This window comes from Choristoneura fumiferana, chromosome 17 (genome assembly GCF_025370935.1).
Source record: "Choristoneura fumiferana chromosome 17, NRCan_CFum_1, whole genome shotgun sequence".
Lineage (NCBI taxonomy): Eukaryota > Metazoa > Arthropoda > Insecta > Lepidoptera > Tortricidae > Choristoneura > Choristoneura fumiferana.
Genome location: NC_133488.1, coordinates 849,095 through 873,158, shown reverse-complemented (window position 1 = coordinate 873,158; position 24,064 = coordinate 849,095). Strand labels below are relative to the sequence as shown.

At 39.7% G+C, this 24,064-nt stretch overlaps 1 protein-coding gene across 1 annotated transcript in view; it reads right to left on the bottom strand.

Moving 5' to 3' along the window:
- Nucleotides 1–237: 237 nt before the first annotated feature.
- Nucleotides 238–24,064, bottom strand: part of LOC141437123 (uncharacterized) — a 156,338-nt gene continuing 132,511 nt past the window's right edge. The window contains exons 18-28 of the mRNA XM_074100343.1: nt 16,588–16,679; nt 12,206–12,295; nt 11,744–11,862; nt 11,335–11,465; nt 10,574–10,768; nt 9,621–9,822; nt 8,899–9,039; nt 8,138–8,261; nt 2,237–2,357; nt 825–1,026; nt 238–389 (exon numbers count right to left, since the gene is read on the bottom strand). Coding sequence (XP_073956444.1) covers nt 849–1,026; nt 2,237–2,357; nt 8,138–8,261; nt 8,899–9,039; nt 9,621–9,822; nt 10,574–10,768; nt 11,335–11,465; nt 11,744–11,862; nt 12,206–12,295; nt 16,588–16,679 — 1,393 coding nt within the window. The 3' untranslated portion in view covers nt 238–389; nt 825–848. The remainder of the gene's footprint in view (nt 390–824; nt 1,027–2,236; nt 2,358–8,137; nt 8,262–8,898; nt 9,040–9,620; nt 9,823–10,573; nt 10,769–11,334; nt 11,466–11,743; nt 11,863–12,205; nt 12,296–16,587; nt 16,680–24,064) is intronic.

Here is a 24,064-nt window from a genome sequence, read left to right as displayed (position 1 = left end):
AGTTTCCTGAACGCTGCCCATTGGAGTTGGATTCTTCGGGCGACCTCTTTGTCGAAGTTGGACCTGCCCAATTGGACAATTTGTCCAAGGTAAATATGTACTTATAGGGTCAACAACTTTGAGCGTATCGTTCCCAACGATAACCGGCACGGGTGAGACAAGGACATTTGACTACAAATTAAATAAACACCCAAGACTCAAATAAAAAGCAACCAACGAAATAAAAAAAGGCAAAGATAAAATCTAGTTTGTTTATTGGTTCACTATATTTAACTTTATCAAAGCAAGTTGGTAAAGAATGCTTCTTTAGTATGGTACTGGAGAAAATCGTACTAAGATAAAGTGCGTGAAATCTGGTTTCTGCTGCCTGGAAAGTGTGGATTTGAGTCCTGTTGAAGAAGAAAGAATATTTCTATAGGTATTTCTCAAAAAGATATACATACAGTCAAAGAACTGAATCACGTACCAGAGCATTTCACAATCAATTTCACTTTTATTTCTTTAGTAAATATATGGGATGTCAACATGGTTTTAATAGAACTATGGTTCCCCCGTGGTTCTACGCGACTCAGTTTCATTGACTGCGCTAACGCGGAGCTTCTGCTTTTATGTGGTTTTGGCCCTTTGGGCCGACGCAAAGCCTTGACTAAAGCGTATTAAAAAAAGATATTAGGGAAAAAATGCGAATGTAAATGGATGGAGATCAAAATGTATGATCAATTTTCGAGCCACAACGGAAAAAAAACACTTATTTTAACTACCTGCGTTAAGGTGTGCAACTTTTTGTCTTCATCCAAAGATTCTGGTAAATTGATGTAACCAACCAGCTGCAGTCACCCGTTGAGTAGTCAGTGCTTGGGCGGCAGCAGCACGGGGTCGTCGGTGTGGTCGTGCGCAGGCGCTCGGCACTTGTGGTCGCGAGCGGGCTGCGCGCGCGCCCTCAGCCCCGCGCGGCACCACGCGCCCGCGCCCGCGTCCGCGCGCACCGCCGCGCAGCCCTCCGCCGGGGACGGCCCGCCCGACCACCTGCACAGTATGAACCATAGCCATTAAGGTATATGCCGACTACACACCTTATACTCGTACAAGGGCCGTAATAGGAACGTGTCAGACGGAGTGTCAAACGGAATATCAAACGCATACATGGCACGCGACGGCGACGGCTGGTTACAAAACGTGCTAGTGGGCATAGTCTCATACATTTCAATACAAAGAATATATTTTTATCTGACACGTTCCTATTACGGTCATGGTATGATACGGTGCAGTGGGTAGATCTTTAGTGGGTATTGGGGGTTGGTAAAACATATTCTAAAAAGTTTTAGATAAAAATTTCATTTTTAATACAAGCTTTTCTGGTGACTTTTTTTTTAAGAAAGTAGAAAGAAAGAAACCGTTGAAGAGTTCCGTCCTGCGGAGACGATCCTGGCTGGCTACCAGAATGCCACTACCAGATTATTGCATCATCACGCAATTTACAAATTTCAAGACAGTTCGACTACTAAAAGTGGGTCAAATTTCACTTGCAAGATTTGACCCGCACATACATTTAACACGTTGCAAGTTAAATAATAAAAAGCTTTTAAAAAGCAGATGGTCTTAGACGCAACTGGCTTAAGTAGCAAGGGTCTATAAAGTTCCCCAAATGTGAGTTGGCGTTTCAGATCGCAGAGCTCCTATTCCGCGCGGCTGAGGCGCTGCGCGTCTTGGCGCAACTCTACCCTCACCTATGTTCTTGCCAAGTTTTCAACACGAACAAGTTAGGACCAGTTGCTACTTAGACCAGCTACTTTTTGGATGTAATGACACTAACCCGGAATTTTCGAGCTGGTCACGAAATTGAATGGGTGCCCACTGTTGAACTTTAAGTTGAGACAAACAAGCTGAGATATGTGGTGCATATGGGAAATACGTGTCTGTACCGTTGTCCAGCAGTGGTGTAGCGGTATAGCACGCGGCACGGAATGCCAAGGACCTGGGTTCGATTCCCAGTGCTGGTCTTATTTTTCTGGTTTTTCTGTGCATCTATATTTCAGTTTGTATTTTCAATTTAGGTTTTACGGGATGACCGTAAAAGTAAAAAATTTGGAATTGAAATCAAAAATACAAAAAGATTCCAAAAAACCAATCTTAATTTAAGTTACTTAACAGTTTTAGGTTGATAAGCTTGTTTTCCTTTTTAGTTTTTACTAGCTTTTACCCGCGGCTTCGATACAGCATAAGTATAGATAAAGACCTGGCGGTATACTGCAGGTAGATGCGTTGTCTTGCGCCGGGCGGCAGGCGCAGGCGCCGCGGGAACAGCCGGAACTGCTCGCCCCCCGACCACGCCGCGCTCAGGTCGATCGTCGAGCTCACTGCAACAGCATTTAGCATGTTCCAGACAGTTGGAAATCAGCATCCCAAAACGGGTGATCTTGTTTGTTGCCGTCCATGTAGACTGAAGTTGTAAACCAAATTATAACATGACCTGCAATTCGCTATAGCGAACCGTCTTTCGACTGGGGCAAGGAACTGGCTCAAGCATACGTATGTATTATAACATGTGGGCTCAACATGAAACCAGAGTTACTATACATTACGTGTGAAACACATGCTGAGTGGAGGCCTTGTTGGTGTCCTGTCGTGTCACGACGTAATTTAGTTTTATTGTTTTGTTTATTTTAGTCTTATTACTGTACGGTGGTGGTACTGATAGAACCAAATAAATCTTTCTTACTGATTCCCTAGCGTGTTGGCGCGAGTTTGTAAACCGTGCAGCCGAAACACAATCCGTGGTTGTAAGCCAAGTTCCAACCAAGGTTACCTCTGTTGAGAACGTGCTTTAGCGGGGTTGTAGCGACTTCTAGCGCCACCTGTTCATCAATGAGGGTATCTTGACAGGTGAAAAATCGCTAGATGGCGTTAGTATCAAAGGTCCGTTTGACGCTTGTGAATGGCTCAATTAGGCACTTGTCCCACCGCCGACGATGAGCGAGAAGCGAGTAGAGCGAGCAACTAGAAACAAGTGGGCGAGCAGCGAGAAGCGAATGTAGTTTTGTCGCTCGGCTGTAAGCGAGTGTTCGATTGCGACGGGCGATTACTCGCTCTACTCGCTCGAGCGGGGCGGCCGCGAAGATAACATCGCTAAGCAAGTATCGCTGAGCTAGTTTAATAGCTCTTGTCGCTGCGACAAAACATTTAAGAGTGAGTTCTCGCCGGCAGTGTAAACAACCATCAATCAACTATTAATATATATGTCTCTTTTACTCACACAGAATCTTATATCTTTTATTCGCTTCTTGAGCGAGAAAATAGTCGATAGCCTATCGTTTCCTCGCCGGGGTTAGACAACTGCTTTAGTTATTAAACCAATCACAGACGTGACGCAGATATCAAATATACAAGTGCCAACTAACCTGTCACAGCTATTTACAAAAGAAAAAAGGTATAACAGATACCCGTATTATTGAAACCGCTAACATCGTACTATCGAAATTTTTCAACTCGGACGCACAATAACAATTCCAACGCTCTTCCTTCGGCCTTCACTCCCAAGGAATAACATTTGCCTAGAGAGAAATCTCTCTATTGTAATCCACAATTGTTGTGTTGTTGTTGTTTCAATCCACAGGGTTTTCACATTACGACCAAAATTATCTGAGCCAATACATTTGCGGCCCTGAATAATGAATCACGTCACAGCCAGATTGGCAGCCCCGCAATCACCAGGCTTTATCGACAATTGTGCAAGGAACTTCCAAGTCACTAAAAAGTCCATAAATGTAGTTTTGGCAGAAACCCGCTATGAGAGCCTATCTAATATTTTTTTCATCTCTTAAGAAAGATATGAAAGTCATTCGTGAAACATGAAAGAAAGAGATGAAATATATAATAAATATATCCATACTATCCATCCATACTAATATTATAAATGCGAAAGTAACTCTGTCTGTCTGTCTGTCTGTCTGTTACGCTTTCACGCAAAAACCGCTGAACCGATTGGATGAAATTTGGTACAGAGATAGAATAGACCATGGGAAAGAACATAGGCTATCTTTTATCGCAAAAAAGGAGGCTTTAAGGGTTGAAATAGGGGGTGAAAGTTTATATGGTGGAAGTTCGTCGCTGTCGGAAATAAAACCATGAAACTTGGCATTTAGGGACTTAATAGAAGAAAGAACGGTTTTTTGAAAATTTGACCTGTAAGGGGTTGAAATAGGGGATGAAAGCTTATATGGAAGGTCGTCATTATCGAAGATAAATCGATTTTTCTTTATGAAACTTGGTATTTGGGCACGTAATAAGAGATAAATAATTGTTCGAGCGTTTTTTAAAATTCGACCTGTTTGGGGGTGAAATAGGGGATGAAAGCTCATATGTAAGGTCGTCATTTTCGAAGATAAATCGATGGTTCTTTATGAAACTTGGCGTTTGGGCACGTGATAAGAGATAAATAGATATATTTTCGCGCATTTTTTTAAATTCTTCCTGTGTGGGGTTGAAATAGGGGGTGAAAGTTTATATGAAGGTCGACATTGTAGAAGATAATCGATGGTTCTTTATGAAACTTGGCATTTGGGCACTTTGAAAAATAAATAGATATTTGTTCAAGGTTTTTTGAAAATTTTACCTGCGAGGAGATGAAATAGGATAAAAAATTATATGGAACGTCGTCATTATCACAGATAAATCGATGAATCTTTGTTGAGGTATTCGATAAGAACAAACCGGTTAAAATCGACTCGAACTCGCGCATCAAGGGTTCCGTGCATAGGTATTTATGAATATCAAGTGTTAGCAGAGCCAAGCTCATAAGCAAAATGTACGCAATGTGGGGTCATTTTACATGACTTATTAACATAGACAGTCAGACATGAAAAATTATGATTTTCAGATTTTTCTTACTTATTTTGCTATAAAGGGAATAAAATTTTCTATAAGAGATTTATTTGATTTTATACAAAATTTCAAGTTTCTAGGACAGCCAGAAGTACCCTATAACTTTTTTTGAGTTTAGGTTTTAATTTCAACTCGATAAATACTCCGCACGTTTACGGGATAAAGGGTCTTGACAGACAGACGGACGGACGGACAGCAAAGTCATCCTAAGAAACATATTTTTTTTCTTTTCAATTTCGACATTTTCATACATACTTGAAAATTGGGGATGAAGTTCGTAAGGAATTCCAAACAATTTACTATAAGTATATTTATCGGAAATATTGTAACAATTACTAAACTCCAATTCAATAGAATCTGACAATCCTGTAGACACTTCCAGCCTACTAATATAAACACCGGGCTGCCTAAGGCTTTGTGATGTGACTATTATTCTTTTTTGATTCCTTTTAGATGATAATTGCAACAACAGGGACATATATAATCAAGTGTGCCCACGATAGGGCGTTTTAAATATGTAGAAAATTGACAGATTCTATTGAATTGTACTTTAGTAAGAATGCTGTCTTAATTATAATCCTACCTCCTAACTTACAATAAAGGACGTAAGATGTCAAGAGCTCACTATGAAGAATTAGTCCTTTTGTGTTGGCAGGGTAGAATACTTATGTTTTACTAAAGAATGGAAGAACAAAAAAAAATTAGTTTAGATATAAGCAATGTATTAAAATAGGTTATTTCAGTAATCCGTAGAAGTTTCTATGTGCTATTATTGGCAGAATAGGTATCCTAAATAAATTAAATACTTTCCAAAGTTACTATTCCACGCGGACGAAGTCGCGGGCAAAAGCTAGTAAGTAATAAAGGTCAAACTTCTTCGTTCGGCGTTCGGCCACCAGTTTTGTGTGTGGGCTCCTTGGTCGTGACCAACTCGATTTTTTTTATAGTCGGCCGTGACCGTGACAAGTTGCCAGTCGAAAAGGTACCGTTGGAGGTTGGATATAAGTAAATTCAGTTTATTATTATTCTCCTTTTTTTGTATTTTACTTTCCTCACAGTCGAAATGAAAAGTAGAATGTCTAACTCGGGTGAAATTACCCATTTCCCCTCGAACTATTGGCGCTCTCACTTCGTTCAAGCGCCAGAAATATCTCGGGTGAAATAGGTCACTTTCCACCCTTGGTTATCAATCTTACTATTTCACACCTTTCCTTCAGAAAAGTAACTTTTCCTCCCTGACGAGAGGGAGCAAAGTGCAACTTTTCTGTTCAAGGCTTTTCTAAGTAAAAAAAAAGTAAGTAATTGCAAATGCCACTTTTTGAAGTTAATAATTGTAAAGCCATTTTCTATGCTGGTTGTTCTTTAATAATATTTTGTTTTTTTTTTCAAGTTTCTTAATGCTCGGTGTGAAAAGTTGTATGAGCCACTCGAGAGCAAAATTATTTTCATCTTGGGCGTTAACACTTGAATCCCTCATTACGCTCAGAATTCTACGTTAGAATCCCTCGTTACGCTCAGGATTCAATATACGCCCTCGCCGTAAATACACCATTTTGCTCCCTTGTGACACAAATAACTATTTTCTCTTCCATGCCATGCCATTCCATTAGGAAAGGCAAACCAGGATGGGATCGTTGTGATTAACTTTGTTGCGAACTTTCCTTTTAAAAAATGGAAGCAGTTTAAAATTAAAATAATTCAACGATTCCAAAGCTTAATGCTGTTGCAATAACGTTCCTTTCTCCACAAAAAACATTGGCTCCGGCCGTCCTCCTAAACTCTTCATTTAAAATTTGTAAACAATATTAATTATTGTCATCATCCCAAAATACTCCAACAAAACCGACCGCTTTTTAAAAATATCTACCGGCCTACAACATACTTCAACCCTGTCTGAAATTCAAGCCTTTCCCAAAGGCAAGCCGCCGCTGCGACAAAAGGGTATTTAAAAATGTCCTCGGTCCACGGCTCCTGAACCAAAATAACCGCGCACTCCATAATACATGGAATGGAAGGAAATATGCCATGTTTCATGCTAAAGCAACTCTGTAGAGGATTTTTGCAAAGATGAAAACTATCCCTTAAGTTATAGGAAAACGTGATATATATTTTCGAGCGTATGTATGGTTTAAGGTTTTTATGTATGTCCTTTCTTTGGTCCTTAATATAACATATTAGGTATCATTAGGTTCGTCAAAACTGTCGGAGTGACATAGGGCATACATACAATATGCTCAAAAACATACCCTCCCTTCAAGAAATCAGGTGAGCATTACACGCTGTTATTTACAAATTTCAAGTGCCAATTTACATCCAAACTAGAAAAGAACCAAAAGCATTCTATACTTTATCTTAAAAAAGATCTTGCTAGTTTATTCAGATTTCTTAAAGCTCCTTGTTTTCCACATTAAAACAGTGATGAGGAACTTTTTATCTCTTCACCGACACATTTTTCGCTTTGATAATATCTCTGGGATTACTTGAGCCGTTTAAAGCGTTTTTTAACTGAAGTAAAACGTTGCAGGGCCTCATAAAGTGGGTCGAATCTGAATACTAGTAAATCGCCAGCCAAAGCGTCCCCAAAGCGCAGATCGCGATGAAATAAGACGATATTAGATAAAAGCCTCAACTTTGCGCGGATTTTTCTAGCAATATTCTTAATCTTTCCAGTGAAGAAGTTCGTTGATAACAATTTAGTAAAAGATTCAGTGGTTGTGAGTCTTGTTTGAGTGCAAAAGGTAAGTGGATATTTTCTTGTCTCTTTTGAAATATCTAGCTGCTAAATTCTTAATAACCTAATTAAGTTTTGATTCTTAGTCATGTTTACGGCATGACTAAATAAGCGATGAAGATAAATTTGCAGGTAGTGGGGATTACTGTTAAAATTATTACGACGCACTGCGCATAAAAACAAGCATAGTTGGCGATGGAAAAAAACTGCTAGGCTAAAATAGGACTGGGCTGGATACGTCTCATTCTGACACTTGTCTTGATGGGGGTTGGAGAGCGGCAAGCGACGACGAGTCAGACCGAGAAGGAGATGGTAGAACAATTTGGATATTATGTAAACAAAGGATTGGCCTGAAATTGCGCCAGATTAAGAAATATGAAAGTCAAAAAGAGAGACAAAGTTTACTTAGACCCTAAGGCCGACCACAAACCTTCTGATTCTGTCCTGATCTACCTCTAAGTATGAGACAGAAAAAATGAATTGTGGTCGACCTGAGACTGGTAGGTACTTGAAAGGTTAACTCACAGCTGGAGTGCCACACGGTGAAGTATGTCTTGCGCGTATCTCCGTCTGCCACGAAGCCGAAGTCCAGCGCCGCTGGCTCCAAGAACAGTTGTGGATACTCCACCTCAAGCATCAGCGGCAGCGTCTGACAATATCATTGACATTATCCCTTTCATCACAATTAATGAATTTTGCGATCGTCATCTGTACCTACTCATCGACGTACAGTGAGGGTATGCAGTACTAGCGCTGCAAACCTTCACTGCACGCTGCACGCTGCATTGCTAGCTTAAGTGTTGTTTCACACGTTTATTTATCTATAGCAGCTTTTTTAGGTTGAGGAAATAACAAACGTACTTACACACGCGCACATGTACGCACGCATGCACACACTAATAAAGCTTTCCCAGTTAAAATGTTGGTAAGATCAGAACCGCAAGCAAGCTACTAAACGGATCTTTGCTGTCGGAATTACTTATTTTAATTCAATCATTTCGCCGCTTCGCTGTCTTTCACCGTCTCTACTATGCAGCAGATCCAGCTTATCATAGGTTATCTCTCCCCGTACAGTACTGGGAGGTATAGCTCGAGGGCTGGAAGTCTTTACCAGTCTCTGCTGTAGCAGCTAGATCTGCTGATACAAATACAACTATACTTTCCCTGCTGTCCTGCTAATAGTGAAATGCCATAATATAACCATGCGCCGGGCGTTGCGGCAAATTATTCGCAAGCTGGAATCCTCCGCCAGTCTTTTCGGCTACATCTCATGCATCTATCTTTACCTGCAGTAGGCCCTGTTCTGAGTAGAAGGTCATTTCTCCCTGGATTATGCGCTGCGGGGGATAGCTCGCAGGCTGGCAGTCGTCGCCCGCTTCAGCTGCAGGCCACACCTCTTCTGTGTGGACGCAAACTTCCACACACATCTGAAAAAGGGTTGCAATGTAAAACAATGACTCTTTATTGCACTCCACAAGGAAAACAAAAAAGAAGAAAAAGGTACCCGGAGAAATTACATAAGGTAAGCAACATCAAATAGTGGTCTCGTCGCTTTAAAATGATCTCGTCCTTATACAAAGGAATGGATTTATTATAAGTGTAAGAGAAAATAAGGGAAAGAGCCACAAGACAGGGAAAGATAGACAAGCCTTTTTTTAGACGTAAACGACGCGAAGAAAATGCAAATCAACGCGGTTCCAACGAGATTTGGAGATTTTATGCTAGTTTTCTGAGATTTTTGTACTTTTTTGAAAATAAACTGAACTGACGACAGATGTCTTAGGTTCATCATCATCATCATCATCAGCGGGAAGCCGTCTACTACTGAACAAATGCCTTCCTTTTAGAACGCCACAATGAATGACAACGACGTCAAGCCAATCTCATCCACCTGTTGCCCGGAATTCTCACGATCTCGTCTTAAGTGCACTTGGTCAACATTCCCATTATGGTAACTCCCTAGCTCATGGATGATAACGTCGCGCGTCGCAGCCGTAAGCAGTCTCACAGCAGTGGAGCTCCTGGGCTCCAGCAGCATGTCCTGTTGCGGGCGCCGCTCGCCGCGCGCGCGCACGCAGCTGCAGCCGCACAGGCCGCCGCGGGGCTCCCCGCGCACCAGCCGCCACGCCCGCCCCCCGCCGCCCCCGCCCGCGCACGACACCGCCAGCGGTGCCGAGCCCGTATTCTGCACGCGGAAGCGCTTGCGGACCCTGACACCGAAACAAACTTTTAAAACGGCTGCAAGAGGATTTTTTTACAAACATACCATACCATACCAAATCCACTCATCCTTTTGCCACACAAAATGGTTTTTATCGTCAGGATTAGTTACGCGTTTTTTAACTGTTTTGTTTTTATTTTTGTGGCAATAAATGATATCTTTCTTTCTTTCTCATGATAGCCTGGTAATTTGACTTTTGACCTTGAAACCAGAAAGATGTGGGTTCGCATGCAGGCTCGCGTTTTCGAATTTGGAAAGAATCTTAATGGGAATTCAATGAGTATGAAGTTCTTAATCTACACGGGATCGCTTGGGGACTATTTACGGCCCAAGCCTTCTTATTTTGAAAAGAGTCATGTGCCCTGCATTAAGACGTATACAGCTAACATGGTGAAATAATACTTTGACGTATATTCAATGTGTAATCTGTCAAAATCAATCAATTCATTGTCTTCATCATTCCCGGTATATGCTTTCCATTGCTGAGCCCAAGTCTCCTCTTAAAAAAGGGGCTTGAGATGCAGTTTCCACACGAGCCCAGTGCGGATCGGGAACTTTACATACTTACATCATAGAACTGATTTGTATGTGAATGCATTCTATACCGAAAAGTTCATGGTAAAATCACTAATGTAATTAACCACATAAATTCCGTAAAACCCAATGATAAGAGCCCGGTCTCATACGAATACCCACAAAAAAAGATAAATGTGAATAAGTTGAAACCGGAGAGCTCATACCTGACGACATCCTTGAAAGGCAAGTCGAGCGCGCACAGCCGCACGCGCAGCTCGCGGCACGACAGCCGCAGCTGCGCGGCGCGGGGGACACGCGGCACGCGCGCGCGCCGGCGCCGGCTCGCCGCGCCGCCAGGACTCACTATCGCGAATACCACAATCTTCAAACACTTTGAGGTATCATTGCGATAATGTCGACTGCGACTACAGCTTAGTATGAGTACTTAGTCGTGTGACGCAGTTTTATTCGCCAGTACGTCATATTAATTCGTACTATGCAGTGATCATTTTTGATCGCTGGTCGCGGTTGTTTATGCTGTCTACAGATCCCTTCCACACAAAACAATTTAACAGCCAATCATCATCATCGTACTTGAACATATATCAAACTCGAAAGAATTCGGGTTCCTAATACTTTTGATAGGTAGCATTGGTGTATTACGAGGTACAGCCCTCATAACTTGATGGGTCAAAAATTAAGAAAAGTTAAACACCTTCAACAAGATACCATAGATAGCTACATTAGATTCATGGCAATCAAATTGAGTAGCGTGGATTGAAATATCCAAGTTATTACTTATTATGATCATTGATGGCCCACACATATCCGTTGCTTGATCCTTACCACCCGGGCGCTGGCGATCGCACATCATCTCTATCTACCCTCATCTTATACAAGTTACAGAAAGAAGGTGAAGTCAACAATTATTATTGTAACTCCGAATGCGTTAGAAAATAAGGCCTTTTTCTCCCCAGTATCTCACCCCCTGTCGTCATCCGGCAGCGTCCTGAGCAGCAACAGCCCGGCGGCGCCGGCGCCCCCCACCCGCGGCAGCAGGCTCACGCGCCACTTCTGCCAGGCGCCCGCTGCCACCACGCACGACTGGGGCTCCACCTGACAATAACTTGATTTAACTACTTTCTGTCATAAGATAATTTTTTCAAAGGATTTAGACCAGTCCTACCGTTTACCCGAGATCATACAATATACAATTTTGAAGACGGCCGGTGGTAAATGTGAATTAATAACCAAAAATCAGCAGCACTGAACAAAGAGAAGATAAAATATCATACAAGGAATTAAGCCCACTTTTTGCTAACGAAAAAAATAACACAAATAAGTAATACATTTGTTAATCATTAAAAACAGATTAAAGAAAAGTGTCTGCATGCCTTGTAACAATCGTAGTTCTGCGGTCCGAAATCCGCAGCTAAGAAGAGTTCTATGCCGGTATCCATTTCTTCAGGTATCGAAGAGCTTGCTGCAGATACTTCACCCAGCATTTCATCTACTGCAGAAGCAACACATCAAGAGAATAGATCTTTGTGTATAGTTCCAAACGAACTGTTATATAAAACGTTTTGTTAAGTTTTATCAACTAGTGGCTCATTTGTGATTGATTTTATGCTGTATGTGGTTAACGACAATGTGACTATTGAAGCTTCGCTATGTTTACGCCAAGGGGTTTCAAACAATGAAGTGATATCTAAAATATTAAAGATATTGAAACTAGCTCTTAAACTACTATTATTTCTCTCATGATTCTAAAACGTACAAGGGTAAATGTGGTTAATAATAAAAAAAATGTTTTCTCAAGGAGAAACTTAATATTAATAGAAACTCCAGAAACTGACATGGAACTGCTGTAAGACAGGGACAAGTCGGCGGCAACACGTCAAAGAACCTCATGTAGAGGCGAAAAGGCAATGCGTCTTGTGGATACTCTGAAACAAACGGTAGGACAGAAAGACTACATTAGATCATACTAATATTAAAGCACATAGGTGCACAACTAAATAAGAACAAAAAGAAGTATCATCATCCCAGTCTTTATACGTCCCACTGCTTGGCACAGGCCTCCCCTCAGAATGAGAGGGCTTGGGCCGTTTAGTTCTCACGCGGGCCTAGTGCGGATTGGGAACTATATACATACCATTAAATTACTTTGCAGGTTTGAGCAGGTCTCACAATGTTATCACTCACAGGTGCGAGCCGGGGCTTGAACCCATTATCCTCGGCTTGAGAGGCCACAGATCAAACAACTAAGCCACCACGGCTTTTTAATTTTTAGATTTAAAAAGAAGTATATAATTACTGTGTTATGCCCGACTGGGATTCGAATACAAAAGAAATTTGCAAGTCCATCGCCTATACAGACAGACCACTACATTCACGTCGATAAGAATGAAATACTTAACCGATATTGTTGTACAAGAAAGAAAACTACACATAAAAAAATTGGAAAACCCCCGACTTTGTCACTTCAAAGTACAATATCTCAAAAACAGCTAAACCGATTTTGATGAAACATATCTAAGAACCATCGCTAGAAAACCTGATTTCAAATTTAAAAAAAACCGCATTGAAATCGGTCCACCCGTTTAAGAGCTACGGTGCCAAAGACAGATACATAGCACAGCTCTTTTTGCGTGGGGGGTTAAAAATTAAAAAACACGCGTTTTCCCAGTGATAAATCCAAACTCAATCAATTATTTGTCCCCAAAAACCGCCACACAGTAAATTTAATTGATTTCATTAGATTAGAACCATTTCCCAGATCCCCGAAATAAATAAACAGGAATTGCTCCTTTATGGGTATTGGACAGATGAAAACGTTGTAATCCCCATAGGACTTCAGAAAACCTCACAATTTTATTTCTACCGTCAGACATAACGGTTCACGAGACGTGGGAAAAGCTGCCCATGATCAATTATGAAAACCGGCCAAGAGCGTGTCCGACACGCCCGAAATAGGGTTCTGTAGCCATTACGAAAAAATTAAGTAATATTTTTCTGAAGATTTTGTACTTTATACGGAATATTTTATACCTTAGGCTGCTATTTACTCTTAAACTGCTAATAATTCTCAAGCAAACTTAACCGTTATAGTTTTCCTTGTAAGTTTGATATACGGCCCGCTCGATTTTAATGAAAATTTGCACTTGAAAGTTGAATATTTTGCAAACACATCACTGAAAGACCTATCTAACGATATCCCACACTATAGGTTGGATGAGAAAAAAAAACACCCCCCTTTATGTCTATGGGAGATACAGACACAGTAGACAGACAGACAGACAGACATGGCGAAACTATAAGGGTTCCGTTTTTGCCATTTTGGCTACGGAACCCTAAAAAGTACGTTACTTCAAAATATTTTTCATTTATTCAAAAGCTTTTCAATTTACTTTTGAAGTGCATTGAATGGATGGGCAACCTTGAAAAGGCATCAAAGCCATCAAAGGACGTTCCCAAAGCGTGCGGTGGGAAACTCCCTCGAGAAATCGGCTACTAAGTTGGAGTTTCGTGTAAGCAAAAGTAAGTTTAGTAAATTAATGACACAAGGTTTCATCGCAGGACGCAGAGGACGCAATCTGTGCTGGGCATCTCTCGGGATATTAATCAACCGCTTTTTCTAGCTGCAAAGTTGAGGTCACTTGCATGCTGCTGGTATAATTAATAGAAAACTTTGCCCGGGCAAACTTGGAAGTTGGTTAAGAAAGTAGTAAAAATCTGATCTGGACAAAGAGAGAATTTAAATAGAAATTGGATTCACGCACTGAGGATTACAAATTTAAAAAAAAACCACTGTATTGCATTGTATTTACATGAAAAACAAAGTTAATTTTTGCGCTTCAGTGATATGATAACACATTAACATTAAAAAAATACATTTCCCGAAACGCGCAAAAAACAGCGCAGCGCGCTCTGAAGAGCATCTACATAAACAGCGCAGCATATTAAAAAACCATCACTGATAAACAACAACCAAAATTTTACACAAAGATTTCAATCGGTGAAGCCGTTTTCGAGTTTTTTTTTGTGTTTTATGTACAATAAAGTGTTTACATACATACATATTAGTTCCGCACTTTAAAAAAGTCATAAATTTTATTATGAGCCATTTACATTGTTCTAACGTACATAGTTAACTATCTCATAATGCTTGAACGTATTTCAAAAAGTAACAGTTGGCCACTAGAGTGTCTTGTAGAAATTAACTTCATTTACCTGTCAAATATTCCCTAAAAATTAAATCGAAAAGCAACACATTGTATAGTACTCAAATACACTTAAATATGAAGTTTCAGAATATCTCTCGAGCTAATGACGTCCCTTAACAATTTGGCTTCTTGTTCGCCGTCCCCGGTGCAAACTTGATATTTTCTTTGCAGGTTAATTTTATCAGTTTTTAGAGCACCGTCTTTTTATTTTTATTATATAATCAAGTAACTTAAAACCAGTCAAGTGCGAGTCGGATTCGTGCACTGAGGGTTCCGTTCACCTTGGAACAAATCGTTGGCTGTTACAGAAAAGTGAGTAAATTTAAAAGAAAAATTCAGATTTATGAATATAATAATAATAATTAGTTGTTGGTGTACTCGTAATATTCGAAATAACTAACAACCATTATCACCAAAACTCTAGTTCATATAGGTCAATGTTGTGCCGTGTAAAGTAGATGTACTTAAAAATTATTCAGAACAAAATTTGTCACAAAAGCTGGCTTTGGTAACTTATTATTTTTTGTTTTCAATATTTTTAAACAAAAGAAGTATCTATTTACAAAACAAGTTGTAAACAATGATACCCCATCAAGTGGGATCACTCGAGCCTCCTTTATTAATTACTAGCTTTTGCCTGCGGCTTCGCCCGCGTGGAATCCGGTTATCGCGCGCTATTCCCTCGAGAACTGCATTTTTCCGGAATAAAAAATAGACTATACTCTCTGGCCCATAAACTATCTCTTTGCCAAAAATAACGTCGATCCGTCGCTCCATTTCGACGTGAAAGACGGACAAACATGAAAACACACACACTTTTGCATTTATAATATTAGTATTATTTATTAAAGTTAGAAAACGAATGCACTGTAAAATTCAAAGTATACACAAAAAATACAAAATACATAAGAAACACATACAAAAAAAGCTAATTAGGGATTTATGAAAGTCGTCCTCGTCGCTGCCCTAAAACGACGGAACACCATACTCTCCGCCCAGAAGTCGGAGCGCAGGAACATCTGCTGGTGCTTGGCAGGTAGTATGGATAATATTATTAATTTGATCCTCTTTATGACCACTTTTGCCCACACGGACTCACGCTTGACGACTCTTATATTGACGTTACATATGTAAAGGTTTTAATTTATTTCGACGTATTCATTCCACGTTGATTCACCTCACGCGTATTTTCAATTAACTTTTTCGCCTTTGACGTTTTGATGTCTGAATTTGATAATTAAAGGAATAATTTTATTAGAAACTCACGGCTGAAGTCGATATTAATAACTTCTATTTCCAAAAATAATACAACAAGGCTTATTGTTACATACAATATTGAGTTGCAAGTGAAAGTAACCTTTGATGTTTGAAGTCTCACAGCTGACATTTGAACCTTAAGGTGCTAAATTTATTTCTTGGTTGACTAATTTTAGTGTTATTACGATGAAATCGTTCTAATTAATTTGTGTTTTCTTTAATTTTTACTTCTTCAATTTTGATAAATTAAAAATAACTTTTCTGCCTTCCCTGTAACCTGCAAAAATGAACCTTTTTGCACTGTGTTATTTTTGATTTCCGTTAACTGTAAGGGGGCATTCTACAGGTCAAATAAAAACAATATATTTATGCGCGGTGAAACAGTGTAAAAGGTCACCTATTTATGATGATTTTTAAAGTCCGTAACTGATTCACACAGTGATAAAAAAATAAGTAAAAAATGGATTTTTGATGTCTCTATCAGTGTCTTATGAATGCCTCTCGTAAAGTTAGCGAATTTTACAAATTGTAATAGTGCCATTCGTGCTGCACGTGTGTACACTGAAATTCAACCAGTGCGCTGTGGAATGAATGCTCTTAATTATGACTGTAAAATTCTAACAAACCAAAAAAAAAAAATTTTCCCTCCTCAAATGCAGCTCCCATATAAGAAGCCCAAGACCAGCAGTGGGACAAGTTTAGACAAGCAACTCCTCAAGGTCCCTGTATTAACTCGTAGCTTGTGGTAAACTCACCGTGCTCCAGCAGGGTGTAAGCGTGTACGGTGAGCTGTGAGCGAGACGTGTTCTTCACGCGAAGAGTACGCTCCTGATCAGACTCAGACAACCTGAAACAAGTCGGTAAAGTTAAATACTGGAGGTTAGTCTCCTCTTCCAAGTCCTTACACTTGACAAAGTGGTGGTGCCATCAGTAGTGAACCTTTATGATGACTTAAGGGCGGATGATGGATGCGATATGGTGACGAAAGCATAAGATGGATAAGACTTTTATACAACGTCGATTAATATTTTTGTATAAAAATGTAGAGAAATTTGAGTGATGGTGCTAATGTTCCTAGTAATGGTGAAGTATCACCTTACGAATACGCACCTCTTACATCTGTCATTTTTCCCTACATAAGTGGATAGTGAACTATAAAAGGAACGCACTGAAAATATGCAATACAGAAAAAATACGATTTTTTTACTACAACAATAAAATTATCGAACTATTTTTCAATTATGTTCTCTTTTTAGGGTTCCGGAGCCAAAATGGCAAAAACGGAACCCTTATAGTTTCGCCATGTCTGTCTGTCTGTCTGTCCGTCCGCGGCTTTGCTCAGGGACTATCAATGCTAGAAAGCTGTAATTATGCACGGATATATAAGTAAACTATGCCGACAAAATCTTACAATTAAAAATACAAAAAATTTTTTTTTTATTCTCCTCCAACCCTATAGTGTGGGGTATCGTTGGATATGTATTTTACAACCATTACGGGGTTGCTGAAATTATTTTTCAATTCAGTGATTTTTTTTGCAAAATATTCAACTTTAAAGTGCAAATTTTTATTAAAATCGAACGTCCCCTCCTCTAAAATCTAAACCGGTGAGTGGAAAAACTTGAAAAAATTCAGGATGGTAGTAAGTATATCAATTTTACAAGGAAAACTATGACGGTTAAGTTTTCTTGATATTTATTAGTAGTTTAAGAGTAAATAGCAGCCTAAGGTGTAAAATATACCTAAACTTGGAAGATTCCGTATAAAATACGAAATCCTTAGAAAAGTATTACCTAATTTTTTCGTAATGGCTACGGAACTCTATTTTGGGCTTGTCCGACACGCTCTTGCCCGGTTTTTAAACCAATTGTAGTCATATCCATATTACATATATCGTTCATCATGATTTTGGCGTAAATTGCATCCGTCATCCGCCCAATCATGATGACTTTCTTGGGAAACTAGTGTAGTGATTTCCTCTTGCTTTTTCGCAACGCAATACTGGAGCCAGGAATTCATAGTTGGCAATGAAGGTTTTCACAGAGGCGAAATATCGCTAGATGGCGTTAGTATCGTGAGGTCCGTTTGACGTTTGCTTGTGATTGGCTCATTTAGTTATTTACCCAATCACGAGCAAACGTCAAACGGATCTCACGAAACTAACGCCATCTAGCGATATTTCACCTCTGTGAATACCCTCATTAGACAGCGCTGCTGCCCACTCTGATGTCACCTTTTAAGCCACCCATGGAAAGAGATGGGTCTGTCCTATTCTAAAAGCGAGCACGGCACGGCCACCATCAATCTAAATTGATACTTATCCATGATCAACATTAAAATCATTTATTCGCATTACGTCTGACTTATCATGGCCTCAGGTCCACAGAAAATACATTTTCTAAAGATTATAAAATATCTTTTGATTAGCATGGTGATGATTGCAAAGGTTTGCAGATCTAAGTATTTTATTTAAATTTATTTAAATACCACTACGTGTTCATGAGACAGACCGCCAGGCAGGAAGATAATATACTGGATCAAAGGACGAACGGACAAGGAAGAACAAATATACAGATTGTCAATTTAGCTATAATAATAATATAATCTTTATTTCGGAATACACAGGACTCCATAGATGATTAGTAACAGAGCTTATTTCCTAAAGTTAGTACTTAAAATTAATTAATTAAATTAAATTATATAAGCCAACCAAATAAAATTCAAAATTTCATTTAACTGCACATGCCACCCCCTTAATCTGTCCAACCCAGTGCACAAGTATTGGGCAGTCGTACTTTACAGCAAGCACGCTCAGAACAGACTAATCCAATAAAAAAATAATAAAAAATGTAAAGTAATCCAAAAGAGGTTCCTTTCCTCCCTTTGATGTAAAAAAACCTAAAAAACGTTGAAATTGAAACTCGCGAACCGACCGTGAAAAAATTAAGCGTATTATTAGTCGACATTGTAAAAGACAGCCCCTTTGAGCTCAGAATTTGAGACTATGAGGAAAATAAAAACGGCTTCTTTGAAAATACACAATCAACGATTACAATAAGCCCGAGTTACAAATTAGAAACAAAAAGGGAAGCGAATTGTTCGTAACTGGACACTGGATGCGTTTAGAAACTCTGTTACTTTTTTAATAAACGGAGGGGATTCCAACTTCATATAACCACCAAATGCAGTGCGACAGATGGCGGATAGCGACGAATTTGAAACGTTTCAGAACTGTCAGTGTCGTATACAAGGTATCTCGAAATTAACGAAAAATTTCAGTGGAGTGCCCATTAGATGAGTTTTTTAGCATTATTTTGCCAATGGTGCTGGCTGAAAATCAGCAACGGGGTGTATATTAAGAAAGACACGGTGTAGTACATACCTATCAAAACCCTTGCCATTGTCTCTAAAGCATACAATCTTACCGAAAAGAGCTCTTGAGGCTAAACTATATCCGAGTACTTGCCATCCTCTTTACGCAGGTATGGTTAGTCCTACTTGACGTTGCGATCGTGGATTTATATTGAAGTGGATGATACCAGTTCCATGAAATTGATTTGAACTGAGCGTGTACTTACCTGTGCTTGTATTTTATTACATTGTATACTGTTGTATTTGAATTAATGGCATTCCAACAAATTAATATTACTCTGGCGTTAACCTCGTGCCTACATCCTTCCTTTGGGAAGGACATAAGAAATAATTATAATTGGACACTGTGGTCTTTTGTAAGGTAAAGGGTGAAAAACTAGTAGGAAAAGCCGGAGATTTTTTCCTCTATTTTACCTGAACATCTTAAGCTCTAAGCAATATAATTTGAAAGTTTCAAAAAAATATTCCAAAAAACTACCTTTGGTAGGCAAGAGGTTGCAGAATCGTCTGCTTATTCTGTCAGTAATTCCGAAGACTTATGTCATACAAAATTAAAGCTAAATGATGTCCGCTTGTGACATAAGTAACAACATTTTATCTTAACCTGATAAACCGTCCTGTGGTGTGGAGCGTAAGATTCACAAATTCCCTAAGTAAAATTTAACTCTCACGATCGTTCATCAAGAAAGAATGTCAGTGTCAAGTTTACTTGTCGAGACGAATTTGGGGCAATGAACCATTATGTTGTTAAATAATTTATCGAATCAGGCGTTACTTTGCGGAGGTCCATATCAATGAACTAAAATAATTTCCTAAGGTCGCGAGTGAGCAAGGAAATTATTTTAGTTCATTATGTTGTTATATAATAATGGCTTTAAAATACTCTGCGTAAGATTGTTTGCTAATGCAAAAAATAAGACGAGTTAATAGTGCACAGCACGAGGTAGGCGGTAGGCGTCATCTACTTAAATACAAGTCCGTGGTTCCGTCTTCTGTAATAGTGCTCGACAAAGTTCCAGTATGGTTTCGGTTTCGACGAGTTTTGAGTGCCAGAGTTTCGTTCTGACGAAACTAGGGTTGAAAGCAAAACATTTGTGGGTTTTTTTGCGAAACTCGATAGGAATCGGTGTCGTAATATAGCCGCGCACCCGATCTGCTAAATTACGTTCCAATATGCGGTATACGGGGTATGGCTTACGGGGTATGTGCTTCTTTAGAGCTATCAAACTAAAAATTAAGTAAATCGTGGCTTTTGATTTGACGCCTCTCTTCTGGCCACCTCTGAGTTTTTCGGATTTTATATACGGAATTACATTTGAAATTTATCATGAGCCTTAGACGGAAAACATCGTCGAGAAATCCTACACACACCTGCGAAGATTCAATGATGTGGCTGAAGTTCCCAATGCACACTGGACCTGCGTGGATACTACGATCCAAGCCTTATATTCAATGAAATAAATTTGGGTTTTGACTGAAATTTAAATGGAAACCGGTATTCTATTTCGCTTGCAGATACAAGTGGGTCCGACACTATTTCCGGACTTAACTAAAGTAGCGAGAGTAAAACAAAGTTAGTACATAAGCTCTTTTGTAGCAGGTAGAACTAATCTTTGTTTGCTCGGCGAATAGCAAATAGGACTAGTACTTGTCGCTAACGACGTTAGTTTAAGCTTTGTGGAATATAGACGAGATGTAATTTACCTCTAAAATGCTACCTGTAATATACTCCTATGAACCTTAATTATGAAAATAAAGCACATGGGTCGTTCACGTGATTATTAATAGTATAATAGTCATAGAGCTCAAGTGAAAAGCTTTACTGTTTCCACTAGAGCTGTGCTGAGCGAATAAAGATGGGCATTTTCACAAAACACCTACCCTTTCCTCTTTTTTTTTGGAAAAAATATGGTTTTTCCTACTCAAAATCAAAAGCAAGATCGATTCCGATGATTTAAAAACATATCCCAATCAAAATTGACAGTTTTGTGACGTTTTTTAGGGTTCCGGAGCCAAAATGGCAAAAACGGAACCCTTATAGTTTCGCCATGTCTGTCTGTCTGTCTGTCTGTCCGTCCGCGGCTTTGCTCAGGGACTATCAATGCTAGAAAGCTGTAATTTTGCACGGATATATATGTAAACTATGCCGACAAAATAGTACAATTAAAAATTCAAAAAAAAATTTTTTTAGGGTACCTCCCATAGACGTAAAGTGGAGGTGATTTTTTTTCCCATCCAACCCGATAGTGTGGGGTATCGTTGGATAGGTCTTTTAAAACCATTAGGGGTTTGCTAGAACGGTTTTTCGATTCAGTGATTTTTTTGTGAAATATTCAACTTTAAAGTGAAAATTTTCATTAAAATAGGGCGTCCCCCCCTCTAAAATCTAAACCAGTGAGTGGAAAAATTTGAAAAAATTCACAATGGTAGTAAGTATATCAAACTTACAAGGAAAACTATAACGGCTAAGTTTGCTTGAGAATAATTAGTAGTTTAAGAGTAAATAGCAGCCTAAGGTATAAAATTGTATACCTAAACTTGGAAGATTCCGTATAAAATACGAAATCCTTAGAAAAATATTACTTATTTTTTTCGTAATGGCTACGGAACCCTATTTTGGGCGTGTCCGACACGCTCTTGGCCGGTTTTTCATACACTCGCTATGGGCGTCACAAAACTGAGTCATAAAATAAATAAAAAAATACATTTTAAAAGTAAAGGTACTTACACGTTTTTTTGAAAACGCCCAGATACATGAAGCGATTTTATTGGTTCACTCTAGCCGTTACCCGCGACTCGGGCTCAAAATTCGGTTTTCACTATCCTTGGGAACTATACAACTTTCCGGGATAAAAACTATATGTCCTTTCCCGGGACGCAAACTATCTGTATACCGAATTTCATCTAAATCGAATAAGCGGTTTAGACGTGATGAAGTAACAAACAAACAGACTTACAAACTTTCGCATTTATAATATTAGTGGGATGACAATGCCAAACATTCCTCGTAATGTATCCTCGCACATCTCTGGTGGAAACACAGCCATAATTAGGCCGCGATGTGTGTGTTAAGCCAGCTTTAGACTAGCAAGAAAAATCGTGCAAGTTGCAATATATTGCGGTGCTCGGTTGACCACTTCAAACTCGTTGGCTTTACGGCCTCGCAATGTATAGCAGCTTGCACGATTTTTCTTGCTAGTCTTAACCCGGTTTAAGTTTTAGCCACTTCCTGTAACTCACTTTAAAGCTTGTTAAAATAAACACTTCAGGTGTCACGTTTTAAACTTTCGTGATTTTCACTCATAGTCAAAAAAATGACCAAGTGCGGGTAGTTCGTGATTTATTTATTTATATGATATTTGAAAAAGCCGTGGGCCTAGTGGTTTGACCTATCGCCTCTCAAACAGAGGGTCGTGGGTTCAAACCCCGGCTCGCACCTCTGAGTTTTTCAAATTCATGTGCGGAATTACATTTCAAATTTACCACGAGCTTTGCGGTGAAGGAAAACATCGTGAGGAAACTGCACATACCTGCGAAGCAATTCAATGGTGCGTGTGAAGTTCCCAATCCGCACTGGGCCCGCGTGGGAACTATAGCCCAAGCCCTCTTGTTCTGAGAGGAGGCCTGTGCCCAGAAGTGGGACGTATATAGGCTGGGATGATGATGATGATACGAGTGTCGGTACTATTTGTAATCAAGTGCGGGTAGTTCGAAGGACTCGCGCTGCTAGGCAGACTTGACTAACACCCCACACTTCAGTCTACTCGTGAACACGGCTACTGTATTGTGGTCAAAACGTCGAGGTAAATATTATTATTACTCGTGTTTGTTAGCGTGATAAGTCCCGTTTGTGGTATACTGAGCGGCAAAAGATCTGGCCCTCAAATGTATGGAGAATCGGTAATTCTGTATGAAGAGTGGACTTTTGTGCCGCTGAGTTTATTTTGGCTCTGAGTTCAGGTGTCCGCAAGCCTTCATCAAACTTCATAGTTTAACTGCAACTTATTGGCCATCAATCTCGGCTGTCGGCAGCGCAATCCCAATCCATCCGAACATCTTAATCACCCCAGACGTTGATTTATTGCATTCACAATTTCGCTTTCGGCTTCACCGGATTCGAATTTAACTTTTTAAACAGCCCTTTGGTTAAAAAAAAACCAGAAGCGTTGCAAGGTACGCCTCTTTTCAAGTACCTACTGCGAGTAATCAGAAACAAAAGAAGCTCCAGTGCGCAAGTTCGACTCACACTAGGTGTGTTTGCCATCAATAACCTTACCAATAAAAAGTTGGAAAACCCCCGACTTTGTCACTTCAAAGTTCAATATCTCAAAAACGGCTGAACCGATTTCGATAGAACATGTCTAAGAACCATCACTAGGAAACCTGCTATCAAATAAAAAACACCCCATTCAAATCGGTCGACCCGTTTACGAGCGACGGTGCCACAGACAGACAGACACACATAGCGGTCATACTTATAACACCCCTCTTTTTGCGTCGGGGGTTAAAACAGTAAATACGGTATTAATTTCACCACCGATGAATTGAGGCACAGTGCCAAGCTTTGGGCACACCGAGATTTTATCGAAAAAACTGATTTTCCGGCGACATTTTCCCGCCGTCCCCGCAAGCCCCGTCAGCCGAGTGGAAGTCCGTGTTCGTATAATTCCGGAGCGCCCTTGAGATTTCGCTGCCTCAAGTTTGCTAAAAAGCTTATACGCGTGAGAATTTAATGGAACGACAGGGGATGGCAAATTATACTAAAACGGGATCACTGTAATGTTGGTTGTTGAGTTAATACACCACTGCTTGAAATTGAAAGAAAAGAAAGAAAGAAAATACATTTATTCACAACACAAG